At 46.7% G+C, this 23,657-nt stretch overlaps 2 protein-coding genes across 11 annotated transcripts in view; both read left to right on the top strand.

Moving 5' to 3' along the window:
- Positions 1–9,681, top strand: part of Ap3b2 (adaptor related protein complex 3 subunit beta 2) — a 34,464-nt gene extending 24,783 nt beyond the window's left edge. The window contains exons 15-26 of the mRNA XM_047534192.1: positions 1,430–1,616; positions 2,744–2,862; positions 3,403–3,511; positions 3,871–3,994; positions 4,393–4,576; positions 4,724–4,784; positions 5,018–5,124; positions 5,309–5,537; positions 5,971–6,055; positions 6,294–6,391; positions 8,952–9,090; positions 9,239–9,681. Coding sequence (XP_047390148.1) covers positions 1,430–1,616; positions 2,744–2,862; positions 3,403–3,511; positions 3,871–3,994; positions 4,393–4,576; positions 4,724–4,784; positions 5,018–5,124; positions 5,309–5,537; positions 5,971–6,055; positions 6,294–6,391; positions 8,952–9,090; positions 9,239–9,389 — 1,593 coding nt within the window. The 3' untranslated portion in view covers positions 9,390–9,681. The remainder of the gene's footprint in view (positions 1–1,429; positions 1,617–2,743; positions 2,863–3,402; positions 3,512–3,870; positions 3,995–4,392; positions 4,577–4,723; positions 4,785–5,017; positions 5,125–5,308; positions 5,538–5,970; positions 6,056–6,293; positions 6,392–8,951; positions 9,091–9,238) is intronic.
- A 7,192-nt stretch (positions 9,682–16,873) lies between these two features.
- The window catches only part of Cpeb1 (cytoplasmic polyadenylation element binding protein 1), an 82,179-nt gene continuing 75,395 nt past the window's right edge, over positions 16,874–23,657 (top strand). For 3 of the 10 annotated variants that reach the window (XM_047541108.1, XM_047541105.1, XM_047541106.1), the window contains exon 1: positions 16,874–17,319. Coding sequence is in view for 2 of the 10 variants with exons in the window: in XM_047541105.1 (XP_047397061.1) it covers positions 17,295–17,319 (25 nt within the window). In the remaining 8 variants the exon portion in view is untranslated. Of the gene's footprint in view, positions 17,320–17,772; positions 18,409–23,657 lie in introns of those variants that run through there. The other 7 variants (XM_047541107.1, XM_047541113.1, XM_047541114.1 and 4 more) reach the window with 4 other exon arrangements.

Raw genomic sequence — 23,657 nt, forward strand, 5'->3', positions numbered from 1 at the left:
GCAGGTCTATAATGAAATCCATTAGATCCTGTTCTATTTTCATGTTTTAAGAGCTATTACATTAGGGGAGAGAATGAGATTGGAGATATTTATTTGTGACTAGAACAGTATTGCAGGCACTGCTATGCTAGAAGGGAATAAGCCAAACATCAGGCCACCAAAGTCCCTATGGGCTATACTATATATAGGAATGGAGTTACAGTGGTTCCCTAAAGTGATGTGGGGACAGTTCTATTACAGCAGCTGTTCTGATTCTGGGTTAACATCTAGGGGGCTCTGCCCCTCATGGACATCTGCCCAATGGCTCGGATAGATTAGCTAGGTTACTAGGTCAGCTGTATTTAAGGCTGGAAGTGACAGTATGTCATCATAAATCTCAGGAAGCCCACAGTCAGTTCCAGGTTCCATCCTGTTGGTTCCTACTGCCCCTAGGAACTCTGGCTATGGACTACTTAGTATTTTTGATCTTGGTCACAGGAGTTGGAGACATGGAGACCCAGGTCAGGAAAGCCCCCTTATGTTAGTGTATAAGCACAGAGGGAAAGTGGGGCTCCATTGGGACAGGTTTGAATGTAGAGCTGATGGGCTTCTCAACCTGGGAGGTTGTTTAATGATTCTACTTCTCTGTAAAATAAGGCAGTGGCACCTACCTCTCAGAAGGGCTGTAGAGATTACATGAGATAGTTGGAGCACTTAGTATAGTGCTTAGCACCGGAAAGCACTTCATAAATGATGGCTGCTACCACTCTCTTTGTGTTAAGGCAGGTTATATTATGCCAAGACCAGGGCAGAAATCAAGACTTTAGTTCCTAGGATATAGCTGCCTTGGCAGAAGACTATGAATTCCATGTGACTTCTGCAAACTCATACACAACTGCTGTTTGCTCTGATCTTATGACAACCTTCCAGGAAAAGATTGGTGCCTCTAGGACCCCTAGGCAGCTCTGAAATTTTTATGTGGAATGACAGAGCAGGTAGGCAGCTCCTGCCAAAGTGATCCCTGTTTATTCCCCCTCTTTTATGTTGTCTACTTTCTCCATGGCTGGTAGAGCCTGGAAACCATGAGGTCTAGCAGAATGTTCCAGCCCTTCACTTACCCTGCTGCCCCAGAGTAGACAGTGAGGTGGAGGGGACCATAAACCTGAGGAAGAATGGAATTGAGGCCTAGAAAGAATAGAGTCTAAAAGAGCAACCTCTCCAAGGCAGTCATCATAGCTGGGGGCAGGAGTCAGCCAGAGAGATTAAATGAAACTGAGACGTGAAGCCTGGAGCCATGACAGGTGGGGAGGAAAAGTTGGATGAGGGCAGGCAGTTGTAAGTGAGGAGAGAAATTCTGCTTGGAGATGTCTGCTGAAAGAAACTGAGTCAGAGCCTCCTGTGCTCCTATCCTCTCTATTAGCAACTGAGCCACCTCTTCTTCTTCCCCCAGACCAAGCTACTAACCCAGTATGTGCTGAGTCTGGCCAAATATGACCAGAACTATGACATCCGAGACCGAGCACGCTTCACCCGGCAGCTTATCGTCCCTTCAGAGCAGGGTGGGACCCTCAGTCGCCATGCCAAGAAGCTCTTCCTGGCACCCAAGCCAGCCCCAGTCTTGGAGTCATCCTTCAAAGGTAAGAGCTGAAATGAAGAGAAACCTTCCCAGGGGAAGGGAGGAATTGGCCAGGACCCCAGCCCCAACCTTTCCTTCTGAGGCCTTAGGCTTCTCTGGGCAGAACTTCTGGGGAAATGCCAGCTCTGGCCCCTCTTTTGCCTCTTCTGCAGCACCCAGGGCCCACAACCACTGGAAAAATCATCCACAACCACTGGAAGTATCATCTCACCTGAGTTATATGCCATCCCTGTCAGGAGGGGCTCCTGAATCCTCTCCTACTCTCAGGCTCCTTTTTCTTCCCCTTTTGAGTACACTGCAGGCTTGAGAATCTATATTCAGAAGTTAAATACCAAAGACCCAGGAAGGCCGGAAGAAAAACAGCATACAAAAGAGGGGTCTATATTTATAAGGCATCCCGAGATGTAGTTGCCAGAACTGTAGGCAGTCGTTCAAGGTCAGTCGAGACCTCAGGTCCCAGGCCTTCAGCCTCACCTCTGTTCATGGACTTGGTCTGGAAGGGGTCCTCCAGCTGCCTCTCTGGGACCCAGCAACCAAATTCAAGAGGGCAGTAGTCCCTTTCTGCCCCAACACCAGGCTCATATACCTGTCTCTGGGTTGCCCTCCTATGCCAGCTGCCCCACCTCTGACTCAAACTCCTTTCCACTTCCATTCTGGCTGCTCAGCCCTCCCTACTGTGTTCAGACCTGAACCAGACATGCCTCCTCCCACTTGGCCCAGCCTGACCAGCCTCTTATTCACAGCTGTCAGACAGTTTATCCCACTTTGGCCTTCCTCCAAAGCCTAGCCATGCCCTGAAAGTGAAGCCATATTCATACTTCTGCCTCCCCACAGACAGACCCAAGCAGACAGGCCAGCAGCATCTCTGGACTCAGAGTTTCCTTCCGCCTGCTTCTGCAGGTTCACCTGTACCCATCCTCAGTCCCTGAACTGACCTGGCTAGACAACCTTTTCTTCCAGCATGTGGGCCTGTGGTGTAATTAGGATGCTGAAGCCCTTAGAGGACACATCCATTTCCTTCTCCTACATAGCTAAGGAGTACTGACCAGAGTGACCACCCAGCCCCACTAGAAAACAACTCCTAGATTGTTCCTAGTTGCCACTCCTGATTTCTAAACTTGTCTCCAGACCGGGACCACTTCCAACTGGGCTCACTGTCCCACCTGCTCAATGCCAAGGCCACAGGCTACCAGGAACTCCCAGACTGGCCAGAGGAAGCCCCTGACCCATCTGTGCGCAACGTGGAGGTCAGCAAGGTGGAGAGTGGAATTGTGTATGCATGTGTGTGTGCATGTGCGTGTGTGTGTGTGTGTGTGTGTGTGTGTGTGTGTGTGTAAGAGAGACAGAGAGAAACAGAAAGAGATGGATGTAGGGGAGGCAGGCAGCAGGGAGCACTGGCAGTGCTGGCCCAGTCCTCCTGATGCCATCCCCACACACAGGAAGAAGACTTCTCCCTTATTGAGACCCACGTGGGCCTGTTGGGCGAATACACTGAGGTCCCCTCTGTGTGCCGTGTACTCTCCTCCCTACCCTGTACTGCACTTCCCGTCCCCATGTGCTATACCCCCAGCCTTCTCTACACTGTTTCCTCCTTCGTTGAGCAGTATCCCTCTGTGAGAAGCATCCCCTCTGTGGCCTATGCCCATCGCCACCATTATTCCCTTTTGGGGACAGGATCAGGCAGAGGCCCCAAAAAGAGGTGTGGTAAAGGGTCAAAAAGGGCTTGTGCTTTCCTTCCCCCTCTCTGATCATGAGGAAATGACTCTTCATCCTGCCCCCATCTCCAGGTACCTGAATGGACCAAGTGCTCAAATCGGGAGAAAAGGAAGGAGAAGGAAAAACCCTTCTACTCAGATTCTGAGGGGGAATCTGGCCCCACAGAGTCTGCAGACAGTGGTGAGGAGATGAGCAGAGCTGGAGTCCTCTGTGCTTCTTCCCACATGCAAGCGTGTGTCTGAGGGAACTCTGTGTGTATTTATATGGTCAGTGACCAATGGGTATGTGTACCTGCTTATGTTTTTGTGCACCTGAGGGATTCATTTCCATATATGTGTGTGCTTGTGAGCAGCAGCATCTATTCATATGTATCTACCTGTGTCCTTGTCAATTCCAATTGGCATCTGGGGCTGGGAGCAGGTCAGAGGGGTTTGAGGCTTCAGGCAGCACTGAGTCTAAAGCTAGGAGCTTGGGCATCTGCTTTGGACCTAGGGAGACCTGCATATGAGGGAGAGAGGCCTAATACCATTCCTTCACAGAGCCTGAATCTGAGACTGAATCGGACAGTAAGAGCAGCAGCGCGAGTGGCTCTGGGGAGTCTAGCAGTGAGTCTGACAATGAAGACCAGGATGAGGATGAGGATAAAGGGAGAGGCAGTGAGAGGTAAGAGGAGAACCAACCAGATGGCTAGTGAGGTTCAGGGGTCTCCCCTAGATATAAAAGGCTTATGCTTAGCTTTAGCCAGCCTCCCAAGAGGTCCTCATGAATTGCTGGGGGCCATCAGACCTATGGGTCAGCTCGTGTGGTGGTTGCTTTGGTCAGCTGCAGAAAGTCTCTGAGGCCTCATGGGAGTGGTGAGGAAAAGCAATCAGAGCCTGAACTGGCACAAGGTGGTTTAAAACTCTCATGGGGGTGCTGGGCATAGGAACCCAATTATGGGCTCTTCTGGCCCAGATTTCCCACCCCACCCATGCCATTTTTCAGGGCTTCCTGTGCTCTTCTATGAGGCAAGGAGTGGTATCCAGGCTAGGCTTGAGTCCTGCTTTCCTCCTCTCCTCCAGTGAACAGAGTGAGGAGGAAGGTGAGAAGAAGAAGAAAAAGAAGAAGAAGAAGGTGCCAGAGGGACATGAAGAAGACTCATCCTCTGATGAGGGCAGTGATTCCAGCAGTAGCTCCTCAGAGTCTGAGATGACATCAGAGTCTGAGGAGGAGCAGGTGGAACCCACGTCCTGGAGGAGGAAAACAGTGAGGGCCTTTCCAGTGTCCTCTCTACCCTTTGGACCAGACCCTAATATCTCTTATTATCTGAAACAGGCCATAGTCTTTCATCCAATCCATTATAGACCAGGGTGCTCCCCTTCCTCACACCCACAGACCATTTTTCTCTTTCAGCCTCCCAGCAGCAAAAGTGCCCCAGCAGCCAAGGAGATCTCCCTGCTTGATCTAGAGGACTGTGAGTTTGGGTGTTGGAAGTTATAATGGGGGGGCCAGGGGATTCAGAGCCACTTAAGCTCTGAATCAGGTTCCTTAGGTCTGGGGTTGGGCTTTAGGATGGGCATTTTCCTCCAGGCTACCATGTGCATCACTGTCCATGGTGCCAAATGGTTGCCTCTTGTACTCTGGGCTCCCCATTCAAGCCAACTCTACTTTGCCTCTGCCTCATCATAGTCTTATGAACTCCCACAGTCACCCCTCCTAGCATCCAGCCTGTGTCTCCTCCCATGGTTGTGTCCACTAGTCTGGCTGCTGACCTGGAGGGCCTGACACTCACAGACTCCTCTCTGGTACCCTCGGTGAGTAGGACCAGGGAGGAACTGAGCTGAGGGAAGGGACCCATCTCCATGCTGCATCCTATGGTGTGAATTTGTATGTGAGAGGAAATGTGATGGAGGGGATAGCTTTGAATCCCAGTTATGGGATGGCCCTTGGTAGGGGCAAGGTTGGAACAGCTGTTTTCTTCTTCCTCTACCATTCTAGCTGCTGAGCCCAGTACCAGGTGTTGGGAGGCAGGAGCTGCTGCACCGAGTAGCTGGTGAGGGACTGGCTGTGGACTATGCCTTCAGTCGCCAACCTTTCTCTGGGGATCCCCACATGGTGTCTGTGCACATCTACTTCTCCAACAACTCTGAGACTCCCATCAAGGGCCTGCATGTGGGCACCCCCAAACTGCCTGCTGGCATCAGCATCCAAGAATTTCCAGAAATTGGTACATAAGGGCTTTGGACAGGGTGCAGGAGGCTCCTGGGCAGAGTCAGTCTTTTTGTGGTTGTTGATACTCTTTGGGCCAAGCAAGAGACCTGGCTATGGGGACACAGTGATGTAATCTAACATGATCCATACCCTGGTGGATGAGATAGATCAGGAAATAAGCAAGTTTGTGCCAGGGCAGGAAGTACTTGCAACAGAAGATGTAAGCCTTGGTTGTTTTATAACTGAACTGAATGGGTGAGGGTATGTGAGAGAAGATATTCAAATATCAGGAGGAAACCAGAGATGATCTTCAGGGGCCCAGAAATCCAGGATTCCATAGAGAGCTGCTCAGCTCTGTCAGGGGAGGGGAGCATGGGGCTAGATTAGGTTCCAGGCCTATCAGGTGATGGTGTATCCACTCCCCCTTTCCCTGCCTCACATCATTTCAGAGTCACTGGCACCTGGAGAATCTGCCACTGCTATAATGGGTATTAATTTCTGTGACTCAACCCAGGCAGCCAACTTCCAGCTGTGGTATGTGTCCAACTCATGGTAGGGGTGGAAGGGTGGGCTGGAGAGAGGCAGGATGCAAATGAATCAGAGATGGAGGTGGAGGTGGAATCAGGATAGGGTGGATCTAGTAGCTATCTGAAGCCCTCAGTGAGGTCTGACCTCTCTCTTCTGCTTCCTTCACATCCTGCCTCTGAGGGAGAGGGTGTGGGTGGGTGAGGGGAGAGATGCTATCCTCACTTCTTTTCCATCTTCTTCCCAGCACCCAAACCCGACAGTTCTATGTCTCCATTCAGCCACCTGTTGGGGAGCTGATGGCCCCTGTGTTCATGAGTGAGAATGAGTTTAAGAAGGAGCAGGGTAAGCAAGCACATTTTGGGGGTGGGCAAAGAGGAGCTCAGTACCACGCACTGTAAGTTCCACAGTTAAGACACGTGAGAAAACCCTCAGCTCCCTCAGACAGAGGGAGGCCCTATAGTTTGTGCCTCTAGCAAAACCTTTACAGATACTGGGGCATTTTGGTGAGGCTTTGGAGAGACTCAGTCAGGCAGAAACATCTAGGTTCACATTCCAGGTGGGGAAACAGCACATGCACAGCTGTGGTGTTGAGTGTTGGGGGCATACTGGGTTGGGGCAGGAGTTCCTAGCACACAGTAGTAGTAAGAACAAAGCTAAAAGTAATGTTTGGTTTCTAATTTTTAGGAACCTTCAGTGCTATGTGAGAGGATTGCAGTTCTAGAATTTTGGAGTTGAAAGGGGTTCATAGCAGTGGAGGAGTCATTGAAGGAAGGTGCAGGTTCAATCCTCGGCTTTAGAAAGAAGAATGTGACAGTATTGATAGCTAGGATTGGGAGAACCTGTAGAGAGAGAGAGAAAAAAAAAAAAAAAAAAAAAAAAAAAGAGGCAGCCCAGCACAGGTGAGGGAAATAAGGGGCTTCATGAGCCCTGGACTTTATTTCTGAACTTCTGTTCTCTTGGTGTACAAACTTGGGTTAAATTCTGTAATTAACTATACAGTTATTATAGCAGATCAGATGAGAGATGAAGAGGCAAAAATTAGAGCCATGGCAAAGAGAAAGAAGGACTGGGGGTGGAAGCTGAGATTGGAAAGAGAGAAGCCATAGGCAGTTGCCCTGAGAGGGAGGAGAGGTGATATATTAGCTGATTCTAGAATTTCTGGCTTGGATGGTAGGGAGATAAGTAGTGCTCTTCATCTAGATCAGGGTTTGTTGAATTTTTTTTTTTCTGTAATGGATCATAAAGTAAATGTTTTAGGCTTTGAGGGCCATTTGGTCTCTGTTTCAATTATTCGGCTCTGCTGTTGTAACACACAAACAGCCATAGACAAGATATAAATGAATGATCATGGCAGTATTCCAGGAACATCTCAATTATAGACACTGAAATTTCATGTTTATTTAATTTTCATGGATCATGAAATACTAATATTCCTGTGACTTTTTCTCCTAATATTTAAAAAATATAGACACCATTGTGAGTCATATAGGTGGTGGGCTGGTTGGCCTGCAGGCTGTAGTTTGACCAACATCTGATCTAGAAGAAAGAATAGGTTGAGTAAGGGAGAAAGACAGATCATAGTTAGTTTTGGGAAAGCCAATTCTGAAGTGTATTTGGGAAGTTCAAGAGGAATCAGTATACTACTGAACATGGGGGGGTCTGTGTCCAGGAAACACTTAGAGGCTGGAGTCATGCGCATAGAGGCTGCAATGGAAGCTTTGAGAATGGATGAGATCACCCTGGAAGAGAGAACTGGAGAGGGGATCATAAGAAGCCAAGGATAGAACCTTGAGGAAAACCTTTATTCTGCGGACAAAAGGGAGGTGGATAGGAGGAAGAGCAGAGAGAGATAGAGGGAGAGCTAGGAGACATGACAAGACAGCAGGATGCTTAGGGCTGGTTCGCAGGCCATGATGAGTAAAACCCTTCAGATCCAGCATCTAGGAGACCACTGCTAACCTCACAGAGAGCAAGTTACAGTTAAAGGATTCACAGAAGCTAGTTGCAGTGGGCAGGAGGGAGACCAAGGCTTACGGTAATTAAGTCCTTTTTGGAAGACCTTGGTCATGAATGGGGAGGAAGACAAGGCATTGGCATGATGAAAGATTTATCTTCAGAAAAGATTTTTTAGAAGTGGGGAGACTTGAACATGGACAGACTAAAGGTACCATGGCAAGATATTGTTACTAGCTAAGAATGGAAGGGGTGGAAGAAATAGGAGAAGACGTCAGTTATCTGAAGGAAAAGGATAATGAGAGGGGGAGAAACTGAAGAGCAGGCTTGTGGTATGCAGGAGGGCAGAGAAAGGTGCTCACAAGTTGGCCAAGAGTTTGTGAGGGGAGAGAGAGATCCCCTTGTAGAGTGAGGAGTGCTGTTGAGGGTCTGGGGGTTTCAGGAGCTGCTTCTATAGAGGTTCAGTTAAGGCACAATCTATGAGGCTTACATATGACTACTGGATTCTGGTCAGGAACCTAACAGCCTCTGTCATCTCTTTGTGAGGGCTCAACCTCCAAGAGCTGGAAATCGTTGATTGAGTTGGAGGGCCACATGGGAAAGCCCCAAAAGTGTGGGACCCAGGGTGGAGGAAACCTCTAGAACTTTCTGGCCCCCAGGTTCAGTGGCTACTCCCAAGGGACTTGTGGCCCAGACGTCTGATAGCAGGAAGCACCAATGGTCTTTAGTCAGCACCATGGATAAAGCTCTGAGTGGGGGCAGGGAGGCTATGCCAGGTCCCCAAGGGAAGTACCTCTTCCCCAAAGCCAATGAGGGAGATTCTTAACTTCCCTTAGCATGAGCCCTGCCCAACCTGGAAGAACTGAATAAGAATAATCAGCAAGCAGATGCAGGTGCCAGCCTCAGTGCCCACCACACTTTGTGCTGTCATCATGACCTCTGCCCCCAGGAAAGCTGACTGGCATGAATGAGATCACAGAGAAACTCATGCTGCCAGATACCTGTCGGAGTGACCACATAGTGGTACAGAAAGTGACTGCCACTGCCAACCTGGGTCGTGTTCCTTGTGGGACATCTGATGAATACAGGTACTGGTAGAGGGGGAAAAAAGGGTTCTTGTGGGGTATGACTTGAAGGAGGGATCCCAAGCCCTAGGGGCTAAGCCCCTTCCAAACACTGTCACTATTCCCATTCACAGTCATCATTCCCAGTCACCTTCTTCTACTCCTACCTCAGGTTTGCAGGGAGGACACTGACTAGTGGAAGCCTTGTCCTGATGACTCTGGATGCCCGGCCAGCTGGAACTGCCCAGCTGACTGTTAACAGTGAGAAGATGGTGATTGGTACCATGCTGGTGAAGGATGTTATTCAAGCTCTCACCCAGTGACTCCCAAATGCTGTGATGCTGTGACCTCTTCTGTCCTTACATACCCTTCCACCATGACATCTAAGCTATTAGTCCCTATCTTTCCCTTTCTCTCTATCCTATCGGCTTCCTCATGCCAGATAGCATCTGGGATGGGGTCCTCTCTCCCTCATTAGTCTTTACCATGCCTTTCCCAAACTCCCGCCCCATGGGTTCCTCAGTGACCTGTGCAGAGGGAGACAGCAGCTGCTGTCTTCAGCCCTCCCAGCTTTCTGTAGCTATTTATTTAGCAAAATCTCAATAAAATGTCTTCTCCCTAGATGCTGGTTCATCTTTCCTTCTAAGGGGGTTGGGGGCAGAGGTTTTTTTTTTTTTTTTTTTTTTCTTTTTTTTCTTTTTGGTGCTAGGGATCGAACCCAGGGCCTTGTGCTTACAAGGCAAGCACTCTACCAACTGAGCTATCTCCCCAGTCCCAGGGGGCAGAGGTTTTAAGAGTGGCTGGCTCCTGTGATCTTGTAAGGAAGGTATGGTTAGATCCTCAAAGTGACCTTCTCTAGATTAGGAGTCTGTAGGCATCTTTGTAGAAGGACATCTGGGTAGAGATGAGGAGGCCAAACTAGAATTACTCTTTGGTCCTTTTATTAGTCAGTGCAGAAGCAAGTCCTCTTCAGTGTTTTTCATGTCCCTTTGTTTCCTTCATGGCCCCTTGGGTAGAAAGGACACATAACATGGGAAAGACCCTAAACATAGGTGTGCAGTTCAAAATATGTCAACTGCATCTGGATACAGAACCTGGAAGCTCCACCTGGCTAGAAAGATGACTCAACTGGCCATATTAGAGGGGAAAGAACAGAAGATATAGAACCATGCTTCTCAAACTGCCTTGCATTCGTCACTTAGGGTTCCTATTAACAAGCAGATTCTGATCAGTAGTTCCTGGGTGGGGCCTAAGATTCTGCATTTCTAACAAGGTACCAGCTGCCAATGCTGCTATTCCATGGACGCACTTGAGTACTAAGGATTAGAGCCTCCATATCTGTGACAAACCTCATGGCCCTCCTGACACCTTTCCTGTTGAGAAAAGAGGTTGAGTGAGCAGTGTAAGAGGCATTCCATTACCATATGTTCTGCCCCTCCTCAAGAAAACAAACAAGAAAGAAAAAAAAGAAGAAAAAAAGGTCTATGATCAGATAAGTAGAAGGAAACACTAAGTGAAATTAAGTGAACATTTCCATGCACCTTCTCTGAGGCTTTACTATGCTAATATGCATTATGACCACCCCTCTCCCCCAAATGGGGCTACAACTTTTAGTGTACCTAAGCTTGGTTTTGACCTTGGACTATTTTTTCAACGGAACATTTTGGTTGACTGGGTTACAAGGAACACACACACTCCAGTAACAGCTTGAGGTGTGGTACCTCAGCTTCTGATCCTCCATGACCAAGGTTCTAGGTCCTTAGCCATACCTTCCCACAGCCCTGTCATGTAAGCATTCTTGAGTCTGTTCAGGGATAAACCAGTGTGAAGCAGGTGTGGGCCTCCTCTTAAGAGGGAACAAAAGCAGTGACAGGGGACGGCCCTGCCTCTGACTCTGGGGACTTGCTGGGCACAGTGGCACCAGAGAGCAGCTGGAGCTGCTGCTTTTCTGAGAGCTTTGGGGCCCCAGAGTCTCCCAGGGATCTGTTTTTGTCACTGCACGTCTGAGATGGAACTTGACTGGTGGACACTTTTCACTTTTGCCTCTGGAATGGCACTGAGAAAGAGGGTAGAGATTTCCTAAGAAATGAGAACAAAGACCATTAAAGAATTCCTTATGGTTTTTTATTCTACACTCACCTTCAATTGTGATCAGTGTGGTAGCCAATCTACAAGATGACCCCAGTGATTATTGCTTCCAGGTATTGCACCCTTATGTCATTCCCTCCCACATTTTTATTGGAGTTGGTGTGTGCACACAACAGAATACAAGTGATGGTATATCATTTCTAAGATTTGGTTATAAAAAGAACATTGTACCTTCATCTCAGTCTCATACCCTTTTCTCTTTGTGATCATTTGCTCTGGACAAAGTCAACTGCCATGCCTTGGGCAGCCCAACACAGAGGTCCATATGACAAGGAACTGAGGTTTTTGCCAGCACCCATTTGAATGAGTTTTGAAGCAGATCTTCAAATCCTAGGTAAAGCTGAAAATTCCTGTAGTTCTGGCTAACATGAGAGATCCAGAGCCAGAACCACCTAGCTTAGCCATTCATAGATTCCTGACTCTCAGAAAAAGTGAAATCATAATTTTTTATTGTTTTAAGCTGCTTAGTGTTGGTATAATGTGTAATGGAATAGCAATAAAGAACTAATGTAGTCCAACCTTCAACCCACCTCCAAGGGTATTGGAAAAGTCCTCAGAAGAAGTTTGACACTGCAGCCTGCAGACCAAGTGCTTCCACAGTCAGTGTTTGAGTGGTGTTCTGGAGCTGGCTCATCTTGGTTCATGAGGTCAACAGTTATTAGTTTTTAGAAATTTGTAAGCTGGATGATGACACACTGGCAATCTGAAATCAGGCATGGTGGGAGTGTTTACATAAGGGAGCCAAATACTACAAACCAGTCCTTCTTCCCCCAGCCAACTATTATTTACCAGTATTTTGTTGCCCTTAATGACTCCCACCCCTTGTAGCCTTAAAAAGTTATATTTTAAAGTTTAAAGAATAAAATAACCACTTTATACTGATACCCAATTTAAGACTAAAGCACTTATCAATTCAGTCAATACCCTCCCACCTCCACGGCCACCATTTCACAAGCTTTTCTCTTCTGACCTGAACTAAATTATCATTCTGGATTTTCGGTTATCAGTGCCATGAATTTGTTAGTACTTTTAGTATATATGAATGTGTTCCTAGACCATATATGTATGTATGTGTGTGTGTGTGTGCTTTGTGATAGTGGTATGCTTCATGTTTTAAAATTTTATATAAATGGCATCTTAAATGTGCATTCTGAATCTTTGCTTTTTTTCTACCCAATATTGATACATTCTGATGTGATTAGCTTTATTTCTTTTATATGTGTGTGTGTGTGTGTGGTGTGTGTGTGTGTGTGTGTGTGTGCTTTGTGATAGTGGTATGCTTCATGTTGTAAAATTTTATATAAATGGCATCTTAAATGTGTATTCTGAATCTTTGCTTTTTTTCCACCCAATATTGATACATGCTGATAAGATTAGCTTTACTTGTTTTATGTGTGTGTGTGTGTGTGTGTGTGTGCGCACGCCTAACTTCATTGTATGACTATACCACCATTTATTGATCCTCTCTCCTGTTAGTGGATATTTAAGTCTGTTAATTTGTTTTGTTTTTGCAACTATAATAAAGCAGCTATAAGGTTTTTTGTTTTGGAGGGGGTAGCTGGGATTGAACTCAGAAACACTTGGTCACTGAGCCACATCCCCCAGCCCTATTCTTTATTTAGAGACAGGGTCTCACTGAGTTGCTTAGTACCTTGCTTTTGCTGAGGCTGGCTTTGAACTTGCGATCCTCCTGTCTCAGTCTCCTGAGCTGCTAGGATTACAGGCGTGTGCCACCGCACCTGGCAGTTATGAGCATTTTTACTCATGCCTCTTTTAGCATGTGTGAAAGCTTCTTTCATGTATTTTCCTAAGAGTAGAATTGGTAAGTCATAGACTAATACACTTTTTCAACTGAACTAGTTAATATCAAATTGCTCACCAGACTACTCTGTTAAGAATGTTTATAGAAGTTTCAGTCATAATAGTCTCCAAACTGAAAACAGTTCAAATTCCAATCAATAGAAGAATGAAGAAATAATTTATTTCCATACAACGGAAAACCATTTAGCAACATGGATGGATCCCACAGATATGGTGAGTGGAAGAAGTCAACACTTATGTGAAGTTCAGAACAGGCAAAACAGGTCTGTGATGAAAGCAATAACAGTTACCTCAAGGAGCAGGGGAGGAGCATGATAAAAGCCCTTGTTGGGGTTGAGGGTGGGGGTGGGGTGGAGAAAGCCTATGTCTTTTTTTTTTTTATTAGTTGTTGATGGTCTTTATTTTATTCATTTATTTACATGCAGTGCTGAGAATTGACCCCAATGCCTCACACATGCTAGGCAAGTCTCTACCACTGAGCCACAACCCTGACCCAAGAGTCTATGTTTTGATGTGAATGGTAGATACCTGGGTGTACATGGAGATAAGAAGTCACTGAAATTTACACTTACTATTTGTGGGGAACTGCAGTCGTAGCTCAGCGGTAGAGCACTTGCCTAGCATGTGTGAAGCACTGGGTTCAATTCTCAGCACCACGTATAAATAAATGAATAAAGGTCTATCAACATCTAAAAAATATTTTTAAAAAGATTTGTGCACCCCATACACTCTACTATATGTGTATGGTGTCAAAATGTAAAAAATAAAACAAATTAATATGTCTGAAACAGTTTCCACCCTCACTAGCAGTGATCCTGAGATTGGAATAGTGATATCTTTTCATTTTCCCCCGCTTGAAGCACAAAAGATCACATCCAATTATGGGGTCATTTGCATATCCCTGGTTATTGGTGAGGTTAGGCATCTGTTGACAAGTTATTTTCACTATCAATTGCCTGTTCTCATCTTTTTAAAAAAAATTTTTTTAATTGTAGATGGATACAATACCCTTATTTATCTTTATGTGGTGCTGGGGATGGAACCCAAGGTCTCACACCCAAGGTGCTCTATCACTGAGCTACAACCCCAGCCCCTCCTGTTCTCATCTTCTGTTTGTCTTTCTATGGAATTGTAATTTTTTTCTCAAAACTAGACATTTGAAAATATCTTCCAGCCTATGGCTAGCCTTTTCAAGTTTTAAATAATATCTCTTGATAAACCAAAATTTTAAATTCCATTGTAGTCAAATTTATCATCTTGTTTTTTACATCTTTTTTTTTCCAAAATGTTTCACATATTTATTACCAAACCAACCAAAACCAGTATTACAGCACCTTTGTAACTAAAGAAAGCTCACATTCCCAGTTAATTTTCCTAACATTCCTGATAGTGCAGTTCTTAATGTTTCTAATTTATTATACTTATTCACAGGCTGAGGTAATAAAAATGCTCTTTTATTCTTTGGGGAAAAAAACCTCAAGCAAAGCTTTTCAAAGTTACATCATTAACACACTATAAATTTACATTTGTGTATGATGAAAAGTGAGGCTGACCCACTATCTTTTATCTCACTTAAAAGGACATGGGGTGGAGAGAACATGGGTTTTTTTGTACAGTGATTGGCAAAACCTGAGTAGAGATCATGGGCCTACTTTCCCTTGAGGTCTTGAGTTCCTAAGTGAATCCCCCTTTTTATCTTTTGCAACCAGGAAATCACTTTCTCCCAGCAGTTTCCATTCTTCTTACAGCTCTCTGCTATGGAAGAAATGAATACCGGAGCATATAAAAGACTACAGGGGATAAAGCTCAGTGGTAGAGTGCTTGCCTAACATTTGTGAGGCTCCTGGGTTCTATTCCCAGAAACACACACACACACACACACACACACACACACAGGGACTACAGGGTCCCTCCTGTTCCCTAACACGTATTTAAAATTTAATCAGATCAAATTAACAGTTATATTTGAAACCTGTATTATAAATCTGGGACTTGACTGCAGAGATGTTGCTAGGTATAACTGTGCTCAAAGGATGTTTATTGACTGGGAGAATGGATAATACTGCCTGTTCCTGCTACTTCTGCCAGCCACCAGCTGTGCAGATTTGACTGACTCTTTTAAGACTCTTTTAATAGCTCTACCCTTGCTGCTACCCTGCCCTGTAGATGGTGGACACCTAGTCAGAGGGACTATCCTTCCTCTATGACCTACAGGCCTAACTAGGTGAATGCAGGGAGCAAGGATTCATCCATACCTGAGGCTATGGCTCTATTTGAATTTGGTCACCTCATCCCTTACCATCTGCAGTGAGCTCTGGGTTCATTCATGGGAAATGCACACATAAAAGTGCTGAAAGTTTTGCTTGCATCAGGCTATGGAAACAGGAGACTGCCTGGGTTTGGATGGGTGCTCTGACACAGTTAGCTGGGGGGTCCTTGAATAAGCTACTTTAATTTGTTTGAGCTTCCCTTTCCTCATTTGCAAAATGAGTTAACATAGGTAAAGCACTTAGAACTGTTTAGCAATAATGAGTGCTTAGTGAAGACAAGTATTATCTGCAACAGAAAGTTTAGGAAGAGGAATTTTAAGCAGCACAAATTCCTGTTTCAAGTAGCCTAAAAGATGCCTTTACTTTCTTATGGGAGCTTTGAAATATGAAAGAGCTCTCAGGCACCCAGTCCTTTGTGCATTACTCCAGGTTTCAGATTCTTATCTAGCTCACCTTTCAGGTCATGTAAGGGATTACAAATTGGAAGCCAGTGAATTGCACGGGGCCCCTAGATTTGAAGACTGCATTAAGGATGTCACATTTAAAAAATATGTATTTTCATTTTTTCTTGAAAGATGAGCTGAGCTGGGACCTCATTCCTTCATGCTGCCTATAAGCTAACAGCCCTTTTAGATGTGCCTTGAGCCTTCAGTGCTCTCACTCACCCTCCTTCCACTGCTGTGCTCTAGTGGCACCCCAAAAGACAAGCAAAACAGAAGGTATTTTAAGCAGCCTTCCTATGCTGCTGGCTCACCAGGATGAGACCTGGGGGTGGGCTGCTCCCTAAGAAGGACCCCAGGAAGGCGGGGAAGGGGGCAGTGAAACTGCTCCTGTCTTGCCGCTGCTAGTCATCACCCTTTCTATTCAAGACCTCAACAACCCGAGGAAGTTCCTGCATGAGGACCTGTAGGAGGATGGAGACTAGCCAACCCTGCCATTTTTTGCTCAGTTTTTTAACTCCTACTCCTTCATTTGTCATCCTCCTCATCTTTTCTCCTGTTGATCTTTCGGAAACACCAGACTAAAACCAGAGACTTCCTTTCCTTCCATCACCCTGGGCAGAACCCACAATTGCCAGCTACCGTACCCCTGGCCATTAGATCCGGGCCAGCGTCACAAACCTCCCAACAAGATGGCAGCCCCAACTTGCCCAAGTGCCAGGAGCGGCCTTGAATATAGTAAATGCTTAACAAATACGATGAGAAAGCATGTAAAACAGTAATGCTCATATAAACTCTAGTCCCTTACCCTCACCCCCGCTCTCCTTTGTTTCTTTCCTTTTCCTGTCCAACCTCTAAAGTCTCCAGCCAGACAGGTCTTAAAAGAAAACTGACAACTGTCAACCCGTTTATAATTGTTTACTAAATTGCAGTTTTACGCAGAATAAAGGTCCATCACAAACTGAAACTAGGCTTCCCTCCTGCACTTTAAGAACGCGTTATCCCTGGCTTGTTGGAGTAGCTCTGTTCAGTTCTCGCTCTCCGCCTTCTCTTGATCTCTCCGCCCGGAATGCCACCTCCGCCTCGGCGCTAGGCTCGGGCTTCCGGTCGGTTTCTGCCCCCACTGCCCCAGGCTTGTCCTCATCAACAGCGAGGCCCACAGTAGTCGCTCGCACCCCGTGAATTCCACCCTGTCCCTTCTCTGTAAAGCTTCCTATTGCAACCTGGCGGGAGCGTTGGAAGCGATTTCTCTAGGGAACTGTAGTCCAAAGAGGATTACTGGAGTCTTTGGAACTTTCCGGAATCCCCAGACGCCAGCGCTCCTCTACCCAGCGCACGGAGCAATCGATCCTAAGTGAGCACGCCTCCTGGAGCTCCGGGGCTAAGGTTCTGACAGCAGCGGCGGCGTGCAAGGCTGGCTTTCGCCCTGGAGCGGTCACTGAAGGAGGAGGGGCGTGGACACTTTCCTGACAAAGCACATCACCGCTGAGTCGCAGAGGTTTGTAAATCGCGCCGTATTTCACGATTTACAAACTGAGGCCCAGGGAAAATGGTGACTTGGCCAGGGTCACTAGGTGAGTGGCGTGTTCAGGCGTGAACCTTTGGCTTTCCAGAGATGCTGCGGACCAATAGCCCGCCCGCGTCTCAGTGTCGGCGCAGGCTCGGGTGGGCTGCGGAGCCGGGTCAGGCCTGCTAGAGGGAGTCGCAGGGCGGGGCGGGGGCCCGGGCGGGGCAGACACAGGTGCTCCGCATCCGGCCGGGGGGCGGCTCCGCAGAGCTTTATAAGCCGCCGGGTGCTGAGCTGCGCGCGGCTCGCTGCAAAAATAGTGCCCACGTGTGCGCGCTTCCGTGCCCGCCCGCCGGCTGGCCCGTCCGCCAGCCCCGAAGGGCCGCGCCGGCCCCATGGCGTTCCCGCTGGTAAGAGCCGCTGCCAAGCCGGGGCGGGGCCCGGTCCAGCGCAGCAGCTAACGGTCCGCGCGCAGCCTCGCCAGCCCCGGCGCTCCTCCCCCGCCCCGCGTCCCGGGCTGGCGCGGGTCACATGCGGCTGGCGTGGGGCCGCGTGGAGGGGCGTGCGGCAAGGGGGCAGGGAGCTTCCCGTGACTCAGGGCCTTCGGGCTTAAAGGCGCCGCGGCCCTCCGAGGCGGTCGCCTGGGCCTTTGAGCTACTCTGCTGGTGGCCTCGAGCGAGCATAGGTCCTGAGCAGACTGACGGAAGGAAGCCTTGGCGCCCAGAATACTTGCTTCTTTCTCAGCCGTCGCACGTGAGGCCCAAAGCAGCCGGCGCTGGCACCTGGCGCCCCCTTTCCCCTGCCGTGAGCCTCCCGTGCACCCTCAAGGGAGTGGGGGACCCCGGGAGGACGCAGCTGCCGGGGCGAAGACCCCCCCACGTGGGGAGTGCCGCGACGGCGCGGGCGCGGCCCCTTTAAGGCGGAGGGATCAGGCCCTCGTGCCAGGCGCGCCTTCCTGGCCTGGGGGTCACGTGGCTTCACACGTTCGATAGGCTCACGGAGGAGTCTCGGCAAGCGCGCGGGTAAGGTCCTGAGCCCGACTTAACTTTGAGCCAGGAGGCCTGCAAATTTGGCGGACCCCAGGTGGGTCTGGGGGCGTGGACAGGAAGGGAACCATGCAGCCTAGAGGCGAAAGTGCCCATTTCCCCGTGTCCTGGTGAGATGTATGCATATGGTCTGGCGGGCGACGCGTTTTCCTCAGCTGGGACAAGGCCAGGTCCCGGAGCCCCGAGGTGGGGGAAATCAGGGGACACTAGTGCGACTCCAGCCCTGGCTGCAGGTTTGGGAAGCAGTGGTGGGTGTTGAGGGTGGGTCTCACTGGTCGCTTCAGCTGACGGAGATGTGAGATAGAAGGGCTGCGCGGGCATGGGGACACGGGGTTAGGGGGTGCAGACCAGGAAGAGGTCTTCGCTGTGGTTGTCTCACTTGTCCTTGTCTAGGTTTCTCTCTCTCGGTCAAGTTGATCATGACGTTGTGCCTCTTGCCTAGAGGACGCATCGAGACCACAATCCCCGGAAGTTGCCAGAGCTGCCAAAAGAATGCTAAGAACTCGCGGGCAGCCAGGCTCTGGGACTTGCGGCCTCCTTTGTGCGTGTTTTTGTGATGGCATTTTGCTCCTTGTAGGCGGTATTCTTGTACGGGGCTCTCAAGTAGGGTTCCACCTGTGGAAGATGCGCAGGAAACCCTGAGTTCCCTGGAGCAGTCTACTGCCTGGACCAGGCCTCAAGGATGACTGTGCCCTCCCTGTCTCTGCCCCGGTCGGCTCTGATGAACTGGCATTTCTCTGGCAATTGCTTCCTTCGTCTCCCTGGCTACCACGCTGTCTCCCCACGCTCTTTAGGCACCTAAGTAAACTGCTGGCTTTCGTCATTTGCTGGGGTCAGGGCAAGTGGGTTGGACTGGATGCTCTGTTTGGTACTTTTCAGGTGACGGCTGACCTGTGCCAACTGGAAGAGTGTCCACTGAGGATAGTTTGCACCCTTAGACTCAGGTTCTCTTTGAGTCCAGGCTCGCTCTGGGTTAAAAATAGGAATCAGTCAAAACAACAAAATCTTGGAAATACAAGTTGGCAATTGGTTTTTGGGTTGTTTGTATCAGGTAGAAAAGGGGTGGGCATTCTGCTTTTGGGAACCCCTAAGAACTGAAGTGTTCAGGGCTTACCACTAGTCGTTTGTCCTTTATTATTCAGCTTGCCTGGAGCTAAACTCTACTCCCAGAGCATGTTGCTGCTGTAGAGTTTGGTGGGGAGAAGGAGGCTTTGTGTTTTTGTTTTTGTCATAGTGATTTAATTTAAATTTGGGTGGCCTGATAATGCATGCTCCATTTATAGAAACAGGATTTGAAAGTTAAGTACCCTATATGTAAGTCAGCTTTTCTGATATAAAAATACTTACCTTCAACTTACCAATGGTTGTCCTATAAACATCTCATTATAATTAGGCTTTCGTGTGTGGAAGGGCGATTTTGCCAACCTGTACAGCAGACCTCAGGTTAGAGAACTGATGCGTGGTCAGGAGTAGTGGGGCATGCCTTCAATCCACAGAACTGGGGAGGTTGATGCAGAAGGGTCGCATATTGGAGCCCAGCCTGGCAAGTTAGTGAGATTCTGTCTCAAAGTAAAAAGTGTGACTGGGGATATAGCTCAGTGATAAAACACTCCTGGTTTCAGACCCCTAGGTACCCACCCACACAACCCAAAACAAAAAACTAGTGCATGTGGTGAATTATCATGGGAATTTGGTTTGGAATGATTCTGGGGTCTTGTCTTTCACTATGGTACACATAACAATGACCATGAGGCAGAAAATGGAGGACTCTCAGACTCAACACCAAAGTTGTAATAATGATAGTGACTGCCACAAGCTATTTTGTTTTTAATCATTAAAATGGGCGGCAAACCAAATTCTACAGGAGCCTGAAGTGACATAGCCTGAAGAGGAGGAAAAGAAGAGAAATACCCATTGCTGCTCTCTAAAGGGAGCAGCCACTAGTTGGAAATGTTGGCCCAGAGTTGATGGATCTTTGACTTTTCAGTAGTTAAGCTGGACTTTTCTATTTTGATGAATTCCCAGATTTTTAAATGTAGCAGTTTAAAAATTATGAACTGTATGGGCCAGCTGTAACATGAATTTAATGTCATATTTAACCTGAGAGCTAGTTTGGGATCCATTTTAAGTCATCCCTGTTAAATTTTCTTCCAGTTTTGCAGATGAGGAAACAACTCAGATGTCAAGTCTTAAGGCTTTTAATTAATAGAGTAACATTTGGGATCCTTTTGATGCCATAGCTCAACCTATTAACATGTGTGTTCTGGTATATCAGAGCTTTGGGTATGGGGATTTTATTGATTGTGGACAGCATAAGAAAAAAAGTGGTGGTCTATGAACTGGTCCCCTTTATAGGGAAAGTGAACCTTAACTGCATTCCTGGAAATCTGTTGCGGTAGAAGTCAGTGTGGGTCTTCTGAGCCTTAGTGCAGCAGTGTTGATGTCAGGAGGAATGTGCTGTGTCTATCATTCCATAATGTGTCTGAGAGCAGTTAGCTGATCCTGAGAGCCAGAGGTCTGGAGAAAGCAGGCTCCTCCCACTGTGAGGATGACCTTCCCAATCCTCTGCACAAAAGACTTTATTCTTTCTTTTTTTTAAAAAATTTTTTTAGTTGTAGATGGACATAATACCTTTCTTTATTCATTTTTATGTGGTGCTGAGGATTGAACCCAGTGCTTCACACATGCCAGGCAAGCGCTTCTACCACTGAGCCATAACCCCAGCCCTACTTTTTCTAGAGACTTAAAATTGCAATAGTCCTTTTCTCCTTTGGAGACAAGGCAAACATAAAATTGTATAATTGTTTTAAGACCTATATGAATAGAATCAAGCTTACTAAATCTCACTTTTTCTGTCTTAGTTAAATAATCGCCATAATGTGTTTGATTTCTGAGAAGACTTAATAAAGGATGCATGTGTATATTTATTTTTAGGTTTGGAGTGTTTAACCCAGGGTCTTGTGCACATTGGGCACATGCTATATACCACTTAGCAACACCTACTTTCTCTAATAATAAAGGATTTTTGACAGTATGTGGTAAAATCTTCAGGGATCACCCCCGAATGCATAAAAGAGCCTTGCCCCAGAATAAGGAGCTAGATTTTTTAGCTCTGGGTAAAACTTAAGACCTCAGCTTTATACATAGCTACACAGGTAGATGTAAAGGGGATATAAATATTTCCGTACCTTACTCCTAAGAATTTAAAGCAGTAAGGAGCATATTCAAAAGCCTTTGCCAAAGGGATTTTTCTATAAGACTGCACCTCAGATAACTGGGTTGCTTTCTTACCTGTGGCCTGGAAAGTTTTAGGAAAAATAGGAATTTTAAAATGTTACCTGTCCCTACCTCCTTCTCTACCATCCTTTACCAGCCAGGCAGTCAGCTATGAGTTCAATGTTTGCAGATTCTGGGAGTGGAAAGGACTATGTGTTTGTGGGGGGAGGGTGGTGGCTCGGGGAGGGATGGCAGTTGACTTCTGACTTTGCTGGTGTCTTTTTGTTTTATGCTGTGTTTTGTGTACAGCTTTCTCATTTACTGGTTTCAGGTCCCTTAGCGAAATGACCATTCCCTGAAATTGTTTAAAGGGCAAATTAATTAATGGGTTTATACTTCTGGTTTAAAGTTTGGATAGGATTATACACCAAACATATTAATGTTTAGACAGTTGTCTTCAGTAGATGGTGGTGGAGGCAGTGAAAGAATCATGGCATCAAATAGCAAATTATTTTTTCTACTATGGAAGAGCTTTTATAATCTCATCCTGTTCTGCAAATCTGCTTTTCCTAGGCAGTGTCTTAAGCTGAACTGACTCTGGGAATTTGCCAGAAGCATGCAGGGTGTGAGTATGTGTGGGGAGGTTACATAAAGAATTTGGCTTCTGTTTTTTGATTTAAAACCAAGAAGCATGGACTGGACCCTGTCAGTGTTGTTAAGTCTTTTGGAAGCTACTAACTCTGCTTCTTTTGCCCTCACTTTGCAACTTTGTAAAAATACCTTGTTTTTTTTTTCTCCCTTGTCATCATTGAAGCCTATTTTTAGTTAAACCTGCTCATGATCATTCTCATCTTCTGTAAGCACAGATTCCAAGTGCAGAAAGGTTTTTTTTTTTTTTTTTTTTTTTGGGTGCTGGGGATCGAACCCAGGACCTTGTGCTTGCAAGGCAAGCACTCTACCGACTGAGCTATCTCCCCAGCCCCAGAAAGTTTTTATGTTGATGATAGGATCCCAAAATAAGACATTTCTCAACTATAGTATACTGGCTGAAAAGACTGAACTAAAAGGTACATGATCATATAATATTTTGTAGGAAAATTATATCTGACTTTCCATAAAAAGTATTCAAATTTTTGGGGAGTTGAGTGGAGAGGTACCCAGGATTGAACTCGGGGGCACTGGACCACTGAGCCACTTCCCCAGCCCTATTTTGCATTTTATTTAGAGACAGGGTCTCACTGAGTTGCTTAGTGTCTCTTGCTGAGGCTGGCTTCCAACTCCTGATCCTCCTTGCCTCAGCTTTTCTGAGATTCTGGGACTACAGGCATGTGCCACCACACCTGGCTAAAAGTATCCAAATTTTATGTTAAACCAACATTGTAGGGGTAATTTCCAGCGACTTTTTGTTGCTGGGATTTGTTTATTTTAAAAATAGGGGTAGGCTAATTAGGGCTCACTAGTCACATTGAAACTGTATGCAGCTTTATCTTATTTGTGGTGCCAGGAATGGAACCCAGGGCCTTGTGTATGCTAGGCAAGCACTCTACCACTGGGCTACCCCTCTAACTCCTGTTATTGGGATTTAAAAAGATAACTGTTAGGGATCTTTTTAGTAGATAGGTGCTTTTAAGTAACAGGTGGTATGTATTGGAGGTGTACTGGGATAAATGGGGTTGAGCTTTACCTTCATTAGTTCAGGAGAACATTTTGGAATGGATTACCCTTGAATTCTACCTTTTGTCTGCCTTAAGTATTCCTGGGTGGTTGGAACAGTTCTTTCAGATTATAGTGAGTTAATACTTCTTGTCTTGATTTTGTAAGATGTTTTGTGCTGACTTCCCTTGAGGTAACTGGAGAATCCCCGAAGGGCAGGTCTAAAGATTTGCATGCTAAAAATGGACCACTGTTGATTCTGGGAATAACTTGACTAATCCTATTACTGGTTTCTTTATTCTTAGCCAGTATAATATGCTGATATAGTATCATCCAGATGGGTTTAGTGCCGTTGCCTGCATCTCCTTTGATAAAGTCATGAGCATAGCTTTTCTCTGTTGGAAGAGAGCAATTACCTTGAAGAGCAGGTTGGGGTTTTATGTGTCTTTTGACAGAACACTTAATCTCTTACTACCTAACACCTGTGCTG

This window comes from Sciurus carolinensis, chromosome 2 (genome assembly GCF_902686445.1).
Source record: "Sciurus carolinensis chromosome 2, mSciCar1.2, whole genome shotgun sequence".
NCBI classification, from domain to species: domain Eukaryota; kingdom Metazoa; phylum Chordata; class Mammalia; order Rodentia; family Sciuridae; genus Sciurus; species Sciurus carolinensis.